General features: G+C 37.3%; 1 protein-coding gene across 2 annotated transcripts in view; it reads left to right on the forward strand.

Annotated features, from left to right (window-relative positions):
- The window catches only part of THOC2 (THO complex subunit 2), a 103,320-nt gene that overhangs the window by 68,670 nt on the left and 21,241 nt on the right, over positions 1 to 13,409 (forward strand). For both annotated transcript variants that reach the window (XM_060137394.1, XM_060137395.1), the window contains exons 19-25: positions 1,856 to 1,952; positions 4,027 to 4,144; positions 5,129 to 5,308; positions 6,118 to 6,282; positions 10,362 to 10,637; positions 11,900 to 12,041; positions 12,499 to 12,656. In XM_060137394.1, coding sequence (XP_059993377.1) covers positions 1,856 to 1,952; positions 4,027 to 4,144; positions 5,129 to 5,308; positions 6,118 to 6,282; positions 10,362 to 10,637; positions 11,900 to 12,041; positions 12,499 to 12,656 — 1,136 coding nt within the window. The remainder of the gene's footprint in view (positions 1 to 1,855; positions 1,953 to 4,026; positions 4,145 to 5,128; positions 5,309 to 6,117; positions 6,283 to 10,361; positions 10,638 to 11,899; positions 12,042 to 12,498; positions 12,657 to 13,409) is intronic.

The raw sequence follows: 13,409 nt of genomic DNA on the forward strand, positions 1-13,409 counted from the left end.
CTGTTACCTATGCTAAGAGCCTATTTGTCAAGTGCTCTTGAGAATATCTAGCCACTCAACTTGTTCTACAGAGGGTCCATGTCCTTGGCTGTGTAAGGAGGTTCATATGGTACTTAATTCATTTTCTAACTCAAGAGGCCAGTATTGGCTGTGATAGCATTTGGGCAAGCATTACTGGGGAGATGAAAGTTCCCATCCATTCTATTACTTTAGAAGAATTAATCTTTTTTTTTAAGATTTTTTTCTTGATGTGGACCAATTTTAAAGTCTTTATTGAATTTGTTACAATATTGCTTCTGTTTTATGTTTTGGTTTTTTGGCTGTGAGGCATGTGGGCTCTTAGCTCTCCAACCAGGGATCGAACCTGCACCCCCTACATTTGAAGGTGAAGTCTTAACCAGTGGACTGCCAGGGAAGTCCCTAGAAGAATTAATCTTAAGGGAACTATTCTCCCTTCTCTCCTTTCCATCCTGAGGTTCCAGTCACCTTAAAAGAACAAAAACTTGGTTGTTTAACAAAAAGCCCTAGCCTTGTTTTTTTTCCTTGTACCTTTGATTTCTAGCAGCCAGTTACATTTTCTTTCAACCTGTTGTGTCTCTGATAGCTGAATCTTGCAGTAGCTTCCCATTGCTCTTTGAAGTCTGCAATCTGTAATAAATCATACAAGTAAGTTCTTTTGGGATCAGGTCCTTTCTATACTAGCCTCATCTTTTGCCCCTCCCTAATATTCTAGGTTCCGTTAATGCTGAACTTCTTGCACTTTCTTTTGCACATGTTATTCCCTCTTCTTGGGGTACCCTTGGGATACCCTTCTATGCCCACTCATCTCTTCCAACACATTTTCTACTTATTCATTAGATTTTAGCTTAGAGGTCACTTTCTTTGGAAAGCTTTCCCTGTTAACAACCCAAAAGTCAGAATAAGGTGCCCCTCTTCTGTACTTCTATGGAACTTTTTATTCATCATAGTTATTTTAGTTTAGTTTTCTATATCTCTCTGGACTGTAAGTTCCTTGAGGGCAGGACCTGTGTTTTGTCCATTGTCCTTTAGGTGCTCAGCAAATAATTCTTGAAAAGGCTGCAGATCACTTGACTTTACTGGGGTCTCCTCCTCTTTTTTTTTTTTTTTAAAAAGGCCACGCCGTGCTGCATGCAGGACCTTGGTTTCCTGACCAGGGATTGAACCCATGCCCCCTGCATTGGGCGTGCCAAGTCTTAACAATTGGATGGCCAGGGAAGTCCCTCCTGCTCTTGTCTTGAGTGGGGTTTTCTCCCTACTAATGTGATAAGGACTCTTGGCTAAAATTGGTCTTTTGATTGCCTCTTGGTCTGGCAATGTTTCCTTGCCCCTCCACAACTAGTGGCATGTTCCTAGATAAAATGAGATTTTTTTGTGTGACTCAGACATTTGAGGGGCAGGTGTTTTGTTGATCATTCAAGTTTACTGAGTTATCTGCAAGATTTTGTTGTGGCCTAATTAACGTCACAAGTTATGGAATCAGGCCGTATAAGTTTGAATCACTGTTCTACCTCATACCAACTGTGTGTCCATGAGCAAGTTACGTGACCTGTCTGTTCGGAATTTCCCTCATCGATAGGTTTATACCAACCTGAGATAATTACTGCAAAGGTTAAATGAGATAATTACATAAAGAGCTTAATAGACTGCTTGGCATATGTATGGTCAATAAATATTAGCTATTATTAATTATAAAATTCTGTTCAGTGGCCTCAGCAATACAATTTTTCCCACCTCATTTTGTTTGGGAAATTTCGTTGAAATAACACTTAATATTGTGCTTTTTGTTTTATGAACTGTTTTTTAAAAAGCCCTATTCCTTTTTTATCTCATATAGGTCTGGCTAGTTTCTGTGGTGCAGTTTTTCGTAAATATCCAATTGATCTTGCTGGTCTTCTTCAATATGTGGCTAATCAGCTAAAGGCAGGCAAAAGGTATTCATAGCAAATTATATGTAAATGAAATTCAGTAATTAGAGTACTTCTGCCGGTATTGGGATACTGACATTACTATTATGTTGAAAAACTGTTTGTTGGTTGTAGGCTTAAGAAAATAATTGCTCACTTATTTATATGGAATTCTTTAATTAAAAGAAATAACTTAAAATATGCAGAAAGAAATGTAATATTTGGCTATATGTGTAACTCATTAAAGTAACTAACTCACTTTGACTACCTGTTAGGCTTTTGAATAAATGGTTGATATGGTATATTGTAAATCCTCTTATGGCAAAACTCATTGCACTATTGATTATGCTACTGGACAGTAATTGGCCTTTACATTGAACATTTGGTAGGAATGTGTTTATTTAGAGGGTATAGTATCTTTAAAACACAACTATTTTTTGAATTTAAACTTCAGAGATAGGTAACACTAATGCACCTTTTGGACATTGTCTTCTTTTCTTTATAAATACTGAGTTTTATTATTTTATTCTGGACCAATATCAGTGCTTAGAGTTTGAATTGGAATGTATATTAAACCCCATCAGCAATAGACTGACTAGACTCAAAAGAACTGGAAATGGTTTTCAAAAGCTTTCTGGTAGAAAACAAACAGAAATCTGTAAAGCTATCTGGTGCTCCAAACAAGTATTACCTAAGTAATTCTTGACAGATTATTTTGGTTTAGGGAAAGCTTAAAAAAAATTAGGTTTGGGATTTAATCCGCATATATCACTTGCTTTATACTCCTCTATTGGCCATTCGTATACATTTTACTCTTCTGTGTCTGTATAGGCCAGGAAAACATCACATTACTTTTAAATCTCTAGTTCAGTTTTCTGTACTGTGATATAGTTTTTGTGACCATCTAATGAAAAGATTGTTTAAAGGAAAAACAAAATATTTCATTGGTACTTGTTGCATACTTATTTGAAGAGGGCCCTCTTGTTTTCAAAAACTATGTTTAGAGAAGCGAGGCAAGTTGAGAGAGTAAGCACTTAATAAGAATCTTAGAAAACTGTTCCTTTGTCTATTAACTTGTGTCTTGGGTATACCTAGCTTTACCTTTCTTTGGAAAAACATCTGTATTTGTTCTGTAGGAAAGAATGTTTTTCCTTATCTTCATTACTTAACAAAGTAAGGAAGATCTTGGAAGTCATAAGGTGTTATTTCCATTGACAGTCCTAAACTTTGAGAATTCAAATGAATAACTGTTGGCACAGTAATAAATATGTGTAAGGCAGGCCACTAAACTGTCATCTTAGGCTCAAATATCACAACTTGGAATTTGCATTTCCTTCCTTTTTTCTTTTCTCCTCTCCCTCCCTCCATTCCTCCTAAGTGTGTGTGATTGTTTAAAGAGATGGCTCTATACTATCAAAAAATATATATTGAGCATCCTGTACTGGAGGATAAAAAAAAAATGTTATGAAGGGCATTATTGGGTTGGCTGCTAAAAATGAAATATGACCGTATATTAGATAAAAGTATTGCATCAGTGTTAGGTTTACTAAAGTTGATAACTATTGCTGTGGTTATGTAAGAGAATAGCGATAGTCTTAGGAAACACATTAGCAATTTTAGGGGTAATTAGGAATTTTAGGTACCTCTAAAATGATGTTACTTACTAGATAAGTTACTCTCACATAGTTCAAGAAAATTGTGAGAGAGAGAGAGAGAGAGAGAGAGAGTGTGTGTGTGTGTGTGTGTGTGTGTGAGAGAGAGAGAGAGAGAGGGAGGGAGGGAGAGAGAGAGAGAGAGAGAGAGAGAGAGAAGATGGGGGAGAGAGAGAGAAAGCAGAAATGATAAAGTGAACGGGATGTTCACAATGTTAATAACAGGTGAAGTAGGGATAAAGGCTATGTGGGTGTGCTTTGTACTGTTCTTATCTTTGTATCCTATCTGTAAGTTTGAAATTACTTCCAAGTAAAAAGTTAAACATATTACATGCCCCAAATATTTATATACAAATAATTTAGGGATTCTTAGTATATTAATTACAATTCATTTTTACTTTTATGTTTGAAGTTTCAACTATAGACTATTTCTTATTTTTCCTAAATAGTTTTGACCTGCTTATATTGAAAGAAGTGGTACAAAAAATGGCAGGAATAGAAATTACAGAAGAAATGACAATGGAGCAACTAGAGGCCATGACTGGTGGAGAGCAACTAAAAGCTGAGGTGAGAATTGCTCTTTTTGTTTAGTGACTCAAAATTCAAAATGTATGCATGCTCCCTTTTAAAATCGCATCAAAAAAAATTAAATACTTGGGAATAAACATCACCAAGGAGGTGAAAGACTTATAAGCTGAAAACTACAAAACATTAATAAAGGAAATTGAAGATGATTCAAAGAAATGGAAAGATATCCCATGCTCTTAGATTGGAAGAGTTAACATTGTTAAAATGGCCATGCTACCCAAAGCAATCTATAGATTGAATGCAATACCTATCAAATTACCCATGACATTTTTTACAGAACTAGAACAAATAATCCTAAAATTTATATGGAACCATAAAAGACCCAAAATTGCCAAAGCAATCCTGAGGAAAAAGAACAAAGCAGTAAGCATAACCCTCCCAGACTTCAGACAGTGTTACAAAGCTGCAGTAATCAAAATGTACGCATGTTCATAATAAAGAATTTAAACAGCACATAAGTACATAAAGCTAAGTGTCAAAGCCATACATACCCTCCTCTTAAAATCGCCCCCACCTCCCTTTTAAAAATTGCGATATACTAGTTATTTTAACCTTTTTAAAAAAGCTGAAACAAAGTGTAAAAGACAGTAAGTAATACATCTGGAGGGAAATAAATATCAAATCTTCTGTGGTCCTTGATACCCCAATGGGCATAAATCTGACAGTTGTTGACTCTGCCCCACACTGACTAAAGGATAATCCTTTATAAGGGACTGCATGGTAGAAAGTGGAAAATATGTAGAAGTTTAAAGACAGTTGACAGTTATCTTTAAGCCAGTGACTAAAGCCAGTGGCAGTAATAGTGTCAGTAAAATAAATTTGTAAAGAGAGGGAAGGAATGTAGAGTGTGTGGGTTTGTTATCTTCAGGATTGTAACCAAACCCTTTCTGTGTTTTTTCTTCAAATCAGATGGCATGTTTTATGTACTGGTACACTGGTAAAGTTATGTCTTCTCTTTTGCAGGGTGGTTACTTTGGCCAGATAAGAAACACTAAAAAATCCTCCCAGAGATTAAAGGATGCACTATTAGACCATGACCTTGCTCTTCCTCTCTGTTTGCTTATGGCTCAGCAGAGGAATGGGGTAATCTTTCAGGAAGGTGGAGAGAAACATTTGAAACTCGTGGGAAAGCTCTATGATCAGGCAAGTTAAAGTGGCCTTTGTGTTTCTGTGGGTTTTTAAATCTTGATAGTGGAAAATATAGAATGTGATACAATTTGAAAAATGTCATTTTGCACATCATATATATATCATATGATATATATTATATACAATATATAATATGTAATTATATATATAATAGACATTCTGGAAATTGGGACTCTTTGCAAATTATGATATTTAAGAGATGGATCTAGGGGATATAATAATACGTATAATGTTTTCAGTTAAGTAGATAACGTCAAGTTGTTTGCTCTCATCTTTTCTGATCTCTGGAAATCTGGAATTTCAGCCACAACAAAGTAGATATGATCTTCATTTATAAAATATATTTAAAAATATTAAGCACCAAAACCTATGGTTGGCCTACAAGATGTGTTTAACTGTCACCAACTATATTACAAGGAAATAAAAAACATCATATTTTATAAAGTTTTCGACTTTTAAGGGCCAAGAAAATTGACTTGCATATACATAAAATTGTTCTATGTGATTTAGATAAATATATTCTGCTACTAAAGGTGGTGAACAATAGCTTGGAACTTGAGACCTTGGTTGACTATTAAAGTCTTAGATTAGTCAACTTTTCAGGACTTGGGTATCTTTTTTGTAGTATGATATATGATTAAGTTTGTAGATTGTCTCCAAAGTTCTTTCAAGTAGTAAAATTTGAATTCTTAATTGTTAATCAAAATATTGTTAAAATATATCTTAGTCATTTTGGAAAATGTTATGTTGGTTTAGTAAAATGGTAGCACATTTGTGTTTTTTGTCTTATTTTTTAAATTTAGTGTCATGATACCCTGGTACAGTTTGGTGGGTTTTTAGCATCTAATCTAAGCACAGAAGATTATATAAAGCGAGTGCCTTCAATTGATGTGCTCTGTAATGAATTTCACACACCCCATGATGCAGCATTTTTCCTGTCTAGGCCAATGTATGCACACCATATTTCGGTAAGTATAAGTATCTTTGCTGCCATTCAGGAATGATTCCACATTACTACTTAACTGTTTTATTTGTAAATGCATTTTAATTTGACATAGATAGAGAGAGTTGCTCTTTTGTTAATACTCAGCTCTGTGCAGTGGGCAATGAAAATATCCCCTTTAAAAAGTAAGTCTTACTAGTTCTATAATTTTATTGTTACTACACCACCAGTTGTCCAAGTTGATGTCTTATGGGCCCTCTAGAACTATAGTTCTCCAAGATTAGTGCAGCTCATCAGGGAATTATTAGAGAATCACCAAGGAAGCATCTTAAAAACTCAACCCCATGTCCATAAATTCTAATTTAGTAATTTGAATGGTACCTGGGGATTTTTGTTTTGTTTTTGTTTTTTTAACAAGCACTAGATGATTCTGATGCAGGCGAATGTGGTACGTCATTCTGAGAAACACTCCTCTTGAATACAGAGAATCCTGTTTCCTCAGTGACAGTATCACTGTCAGACAGTTGACTTGCTATTACATGTACTGCCTTGAAAGAAATAAAGACTGACAGACTTAACCACCCCCAAACATTCTAAATACTCTTGCACTCTCTGTTGTGTAACTTCTAGGAAAGGTATATTCATGGCTCTTGTTTTATTTCTCTCCACCTAAATGAAACAACTGACAACAAACAACAACAAAAAGCAAACTAGAGCGAGCCCTCCCAAGCAGGGTATCCTGTTAGTGACTGTATTGAAATTCAAGTAAGGTTGTGGGGGAAGAGAAGACAGCCCTCCTTCCTTTTCTCTATCTGCCACCTGGACTCTTCCCTTTAAACCAGTTACCTCTAATAGGAATTTACTTTTCCTTTTCCCTCAGGGCCATGGTCAGTACTCTGTTTGGAAACTGTGGTACTTCCCCACTCTGACTGGAGCCCAAGCATATTCTTCATTTTTCTGTAGGCTTAGATTCTGGCCCTTCTGTTTATCTGTTGTTGTTTTTTAAGTCTATGCTATGCAAGGCTTTCACTACAGATTTTGAGGAAGATCTTGTTCCCTTATCTTTAAGTAGGCTCCCTTCTTGTTCCCAGTGGGGATACAGGGCTGTGTAGTAGAGTGGGGGAAAAGGTGCTGAGAAATTTGGGATCTAATTGATCATTTAATCAACCATCAGCTGTTAGTGTTTACATATCAACTGCTACAGTCTCACACTTACCCTCTAACAACTAACTAAATGTTAATTGATTCAATTATCACTTGTAATACTGTGCTGTACTCTCTAGAGGGAAAAAGGGAATAAGGGAGTAGGATTGGGCTTCTTCTTCTCCTTTAGACTCTCTCAATCCAGAAAATTGTTATGCTCTCTTTGTGTAGTTATGTTTTGTGTTGTCGCCCCACCCCACAGTAGATCAGTCTCAGCTATACAACAGGGGACCTGATTTCTTGAAGGACTGAGGTGGGAGAATTGCTTCATCTCAGAAATTCTGACCTGCCCTGTGCTATACTGAGAAGTGACACACTAATCAGCGCTATTGAACCCTAGCAAACAGGAACACCTGGTTGCCTGAGGTTGGCTGAACTTTTCCAGGTCAGAAAATGGAGCAGGTCATTCATACCAACAGCTACTTTTTCCGTAGCCTGTGTAAAATATTGTGTCTTTGTCATTTAAGAGATAAAAATATCTAAACAAAGAAATGTCATTTTCCTTTCAAGTTTGAGGAGAAAAACAGAGAACTATACAGAGGTGGCTATACAACCAAATCAGGGGTAGGCCACATGCCACCCTCTGGAAAGGGAATTCCTCGGCAACCTTGGTTACACTGGATTGGGCATCCAGGCTTTCCTAGGGATCCTTACTTTTGCCTCTTGGGTGAAAGCCCCTCTTGAAGAACCTTTGATGAGAGAGTATGAGTATTAGAGGGCTGCTAGGTCCCTTCCATAAATTGACTATTGGCAGGCTCTCATGGGAATAACATTGTTAGGCCAAGAGCTTTTTGAACAGTAATTAGAAGTACAGCGGGGAATTCCCTGGCGGTCCAGTGGTTAGGACTCTGCACTTCCACTGCAGGGGGCATGGGTTCGATCCCTGGTTGAGGAACTAAGATACCACATGCTGCATGGCACGGCCAAAAACAACAAAAAAAAGTACAGTAACAGTGGGTATCAGTTCTATTCCGTAGGTCTAGTTCCCCAGATGACTTTGTAGAGCTGTTATACTTATCTACTTGACTGAAGATGTGAGCTTGAAGAAGGGTTAAACTGACTTTAGGCAAGGAAATATTTGTCCTAGGCAAATATGCAGTATAGCTGTCTTTTCTGATCAAGCTTTTTTTTCAACTAGATAGGAATGAGGGGGGTGCCTGGAAATAGAAGTCACAGATTCAGAACCAAAGGATTAGGGAGACTGGGGCTATTCTATAACACTGTCATACCTATAACCTAATTTTCAGTTTTAATTGCTGAGAGCCACCTTGCAGCACTGGTCTAAAAGAAAGGCTTTTCCCCTAGTTCATATTCTGAATATGACCAAATCAGGTAGATAAGCTATCTTATTTAGGTAGTTTCATCACTGTTTTATTCTGTGTTTTGTTAGAACCTCAACAGCTGTCTTTCTGTTCACATAGATTCATATTAGTTGCCTTCAATAGGACCCACCCTCAAAAATTTAAAAGCCTTTCTTATCCCAGCTGCTATTCTCTCAGGTCTCTGGTGTAATTGGACCTCTCTCCTAAGTAATGTTCTTTATATTTATAGCTTTGCCACCTATGTGGCCTCAGTAGTTACCAGCATGCTCTCTAAAATGGGGAAGACAGGAGATAATTTTTCCCACTTCTAAAGTAATTGTATGATTCTCAGAGCCTGTTTGAGATACCCTGTGGAACAAAGAGTACTTGGCATGCCTTCAATCCAGTGAGCCTGGGGTATGGAGCGCTCAGGAGGGACGGCAGCTGGACTGTAGGAGCCAAGACTCTTTTTGCCTATCACGATGCAGAACTGGAAGTGGGACCTTTGACTTCAGACCTTCTAGTTCTGGGCTCCATGTTTAGCACAAACTGTAAATGATTTAAGTGCTTTCTAGCATAAAGAAGAAGCTAGTTTTAGATCTCCTCTTAGGTTCATCTTCAGGGATGATGCCTAACCCAGACAGTTTTCTGGGTGAGAGCTCTTTCGTCTCAAAGAGACTGAAGGACATGAGATAATAGCAACAACTCCACTTTGTATTGTTTTCTTTTTTATGTTTGACACACATTCTATGAACTAATATGTAGTCCCTCCCATTGTACTAACAGATTCTTTTTCTCATACAATTAAGGGTATGGCCTTCCTCTGACTCTCCCCCAAATTAGGATAAACCAATCAGGCCAAAAAAAGCTGTGGTTTAAGTCAGTTCCCACATGCTTTAAACTCCAGTATACCATAGCCATTCAGAGAAAATCATAATTTAGCTTAGCAATAGGGTTACCAGTTGGTCCTGGTTTGCCTGAGACTTTCCCGGTTTTAGCACTACAGTCTTGCATCCTGGGAAACCCCTCAATCACTGGAAAACCTGGACAGTTGGTCCCCCTACTTAGCGGTCTTATGGTAACGTTCTCATAACCTTTCTTTGTGTTGATCCAGCTTCTTAATTGACAAATCGTAACAGATGATAGGGGCTACATGTAGCGATAAAACATTCTGTTTTGGTTGGCTGTTACTAGTTCCATTCTGCCTCTTTACTAGTGTTAAGACCCTCTACTTGGTTCCCTTGAATATCTCAAAAGCAGGAGTGGAAACCCTGCATGTTCAATCCTTCATGCAACAGCAAGAGAGAGTAGGGTGGGGGAAATGGACAGGGGGCCCACATACCCTATTCACTTACTCAACAGGTCAGATGCAATAAGAATCTTTGGAAAAGCTCATAGTAAGCACACAGGGCTAAATATTGAAACAGCTTCCAGGGATGATTTATCTTAAAAGAAATGTTGTTGGTAAGAAATTAGAATTCCTGCAACAGTTTTGATTGGTCATCTTCTGATTCTTGAAAAGGGAACCTAGGTTTTTATACTATGAAAATCAGTGCTATAAATTATATTGTATGTGTGTGTTTTTACTTTTTATCTCCAGTCAAAGTATGATGAACTTAAAAAATCAGAGAAGGGAAATAAACAGCAACATAAAGTTCACAAGTACATTACATCATGTGAAATGGTGATGGCTCCTGTCCATGAAGCAGTGGTTTCCTTACATGTTTCCAAAGTCTGGGACGACATCAGCCCTCAATTCTATGCCACATTCTGGTCATTGACAATGTATGACCTTGCAGTTCCACATACCAGCTATGAACGGGAAGTCAATAAACTTAAAGTCCAGATGAAAGCAATTGATGACAATCAGGAAATGGTAGGTTTTTGGTCTAGTAGCTCAAGTACAATAACTTCATGGTATTAATTCAACATTATCCATACTTTGGAATTGTATTAGCTCAGGTTCCTATCTTGTTGTTACACATAATGTTTTTCTAAGTGGATTTAGAGGTTATCCTCTCCATGGGTGGGGCAGGGGCTTGGTGAGTACGTGGAGGTTATGACCAATCAAAAGGTATTTGAGGGCTGTGTTAGCAACTTAAAATGATCTACTTAACTCCAATTGCAAGAGCAATAGGAATTCCCCAAAGGAGAATCCTTTAGGAGAAAGCTTTATTGAAGAGGTGAGTCTTGAACTGGATAGACCTTGAAGATAGGTTAAGTTTGGAAATATGGAGGCAAATTGGTGACTGTAAAGCTTCAGCAAAGGTATGAAGTAGTCTGAGGTTTAAAGAGACCACTTTTACTGTGGCGATTGGGCTTAGTGATAAATTTGAAAGGTTAGGTTGGGGCCAGGTGATGTAGAGCGATGAAAGTTAGAAAGGAAGGCTTGAGGGACTTCCCTGGGGGTCCAGTGGTTAAGACTCCGCGCTCCAAATATAGGAGGCCGGGGTTTGATCCCTGGTTGGGGAACTAGATCCTGCACGCATGCCGCAACTAAAAGTCCACATGCTGCAACTAAAAGAAGATCCCGTGTGCTGCAACGAAGATCCCACGTGCCTCAACTAAGACCCGGCGCAGCCAAATAAATAATTAGTTTTTAAAAATGCACTTAAAAAAAAAAGGAAGGCTTGATAAAATTGAGAGCTATTTTAGATTCCTCAGTGGGGAAGTGATAATGGTAAAAATGGTACTTTAGGCAGATTGCTTGTGACGGTGATATGAAGGATACGTTTGATAGGGCAAGGGACTGGCATTAGGCGGGAGACCAACTAGGTGGCTTTTTGGGTAATTCATTATGAAGTACTGAGAGCATAGACTATGGTGGAGGTAGTAGGAATGCAAAAGACTTGTAAGCAGTTAGAATATTGGAACAGAGAAGGAAGGATCAAAGATGATTCCATGCCTCAGAGTAAAAGTACCAGTGTTGAGAAGGTATCCTGTTTTGATAGTGTACGAAGACTGACTTTGTCTTGGATTTGTTGAATGGAGGTCAAAGCACATCCAAGTGGACTCCTAAACATCCCTGTTGAAGTAATTAGTATAAGATATCAGCATTTATCTCCTCAAATTTTTTAATTAAAAGAAGGAGAGGTAATGTGCCTGTAGTTAGAAAAGTATCCAACTTATACTTTGTAGCCTCCAAATAAAAAGAAAAAAGAGAAGGAGCGATGTACTGCCCTTCAGGACAAGCTTCTTGAAGAAGAAAAGAAGCAGATGGAACATGTACAGCGAGTGCTACAGAGACTGAAACTGGAAAAGGACAATTGGCTTTTAGCAAGTAAGTTGTTGGAATTGTTACATTTCTGCCACTGCTACATTAAAAAAGCAAACTTTTATAACTTTGGAGGTATTGAAGTATATTATGTTTGTATTTCAACTCAGTGTTCACTATCCCATTCTTTGGTTATTCATTAACGCAGAGTCGACTTCACATGTTCACTGAAGGAACAGATTTAATTTGCTGGTGAAATTAATTAACTTAAAACTACAATATTGGCAGCTTATCATTCAACTTTTCTGTATAAAATCTTATCTCTGGAGAAATTATAGGTAGAAAAATGTCCACAGAGTGAAAATGAAAGTCTTATCCCAGGCATGACCTTTTGGTTACAAACTATAAATAGTTTGTGGTTTTATATCATTCTCTACACTAAAGTTTATGTTGTCATGTTTAGTGGCCTTGAGGCACTTGAGGAAGAAGTTTACCACTTAATATATTCTTCCCTTATTTTTAGAATCTACCAAAAATGAGACCATCACAAAATTTCTACAGCTGTGTATATTTCCTCGATGTATTTTTTCAGCAATTGATGCTGTTTACTGTGCTCGTTTTGTTGAATTGGTACATCAACAGAAAACTCCAAATTTTTCCACACTTCTTTGCTATGATCGAGTAAGTTCTTTTTATTGCAACCTTTAAAAAAAAGTCTCACACAAAGATAGCTAAACATTATATATAATCTATAGAGGTATTATTGTGTGTGTGGTTAAAAGCATGAACTCAAGAGCCAAGTGCCTGAACTTGAATCCTAGCTCTGCTACTTTCTAGCTATATGATCTTTGGCAAGTTTTTTTTAACCTCTCTGTGCCTCAGTTTTCTATCTGTAAAACGGGATAATAGTACCTGCTTCATAAGATTGTTATGAGGAATAAATGAGTCACTATACACAAAAGCACTTTGAGTAGTGCCTGATATATAATAAGCACCCCTAGTTAATCCATTAACTCAACATTTGGGTTTATATGTTTGTCATAATAGGCAGAACTCTCTTCTCCATTTTTAACCTTCACCCCCTCAAGAAGCAATGAAAAAGCTTACACTTTTGCACATATATAAAAGCAGGGATGCTTTTCAATGTGGTCACATTCACAGATTTTTGCATCTGGCTTTTTTCATAATAATAAGTTGCTGCATTTTGTGGTCTAAAAACATGACGTATGTTACAGCCTCTCAGCTGCCTGTTTCTAGTTTCTATCAGCCTCGCCTCTGCTTACTGTCCCCTTAACCCCAGTAATATCTATGGCTAAGTCTTTGTTAAATAAGTTACGTTGTAATAATAATGATAGTTTTTTTCTTCCCTCATTGTAAATCCGCTTTCTTTATAAAAGTGGTTTTTTTTTTGTTGTTGTTGTTGTTATTGTTGCT

Source organism: Lagenorhynchus albirostris, chromosome X (genome assembly GCF_949774975.1).
Source record: "Lagenorhynchus albirostris chromosome X, mLagAlb1.1, whole genome shotgun sequence".
In the NCBI taxonomy this organism is placed as follows: Eukaryota; Metazoa; Chordata; class Mammalia; order Artiodactyla; family Delphinidae; genus Lagenorhynchus; species Lagenorhynchus albirostris.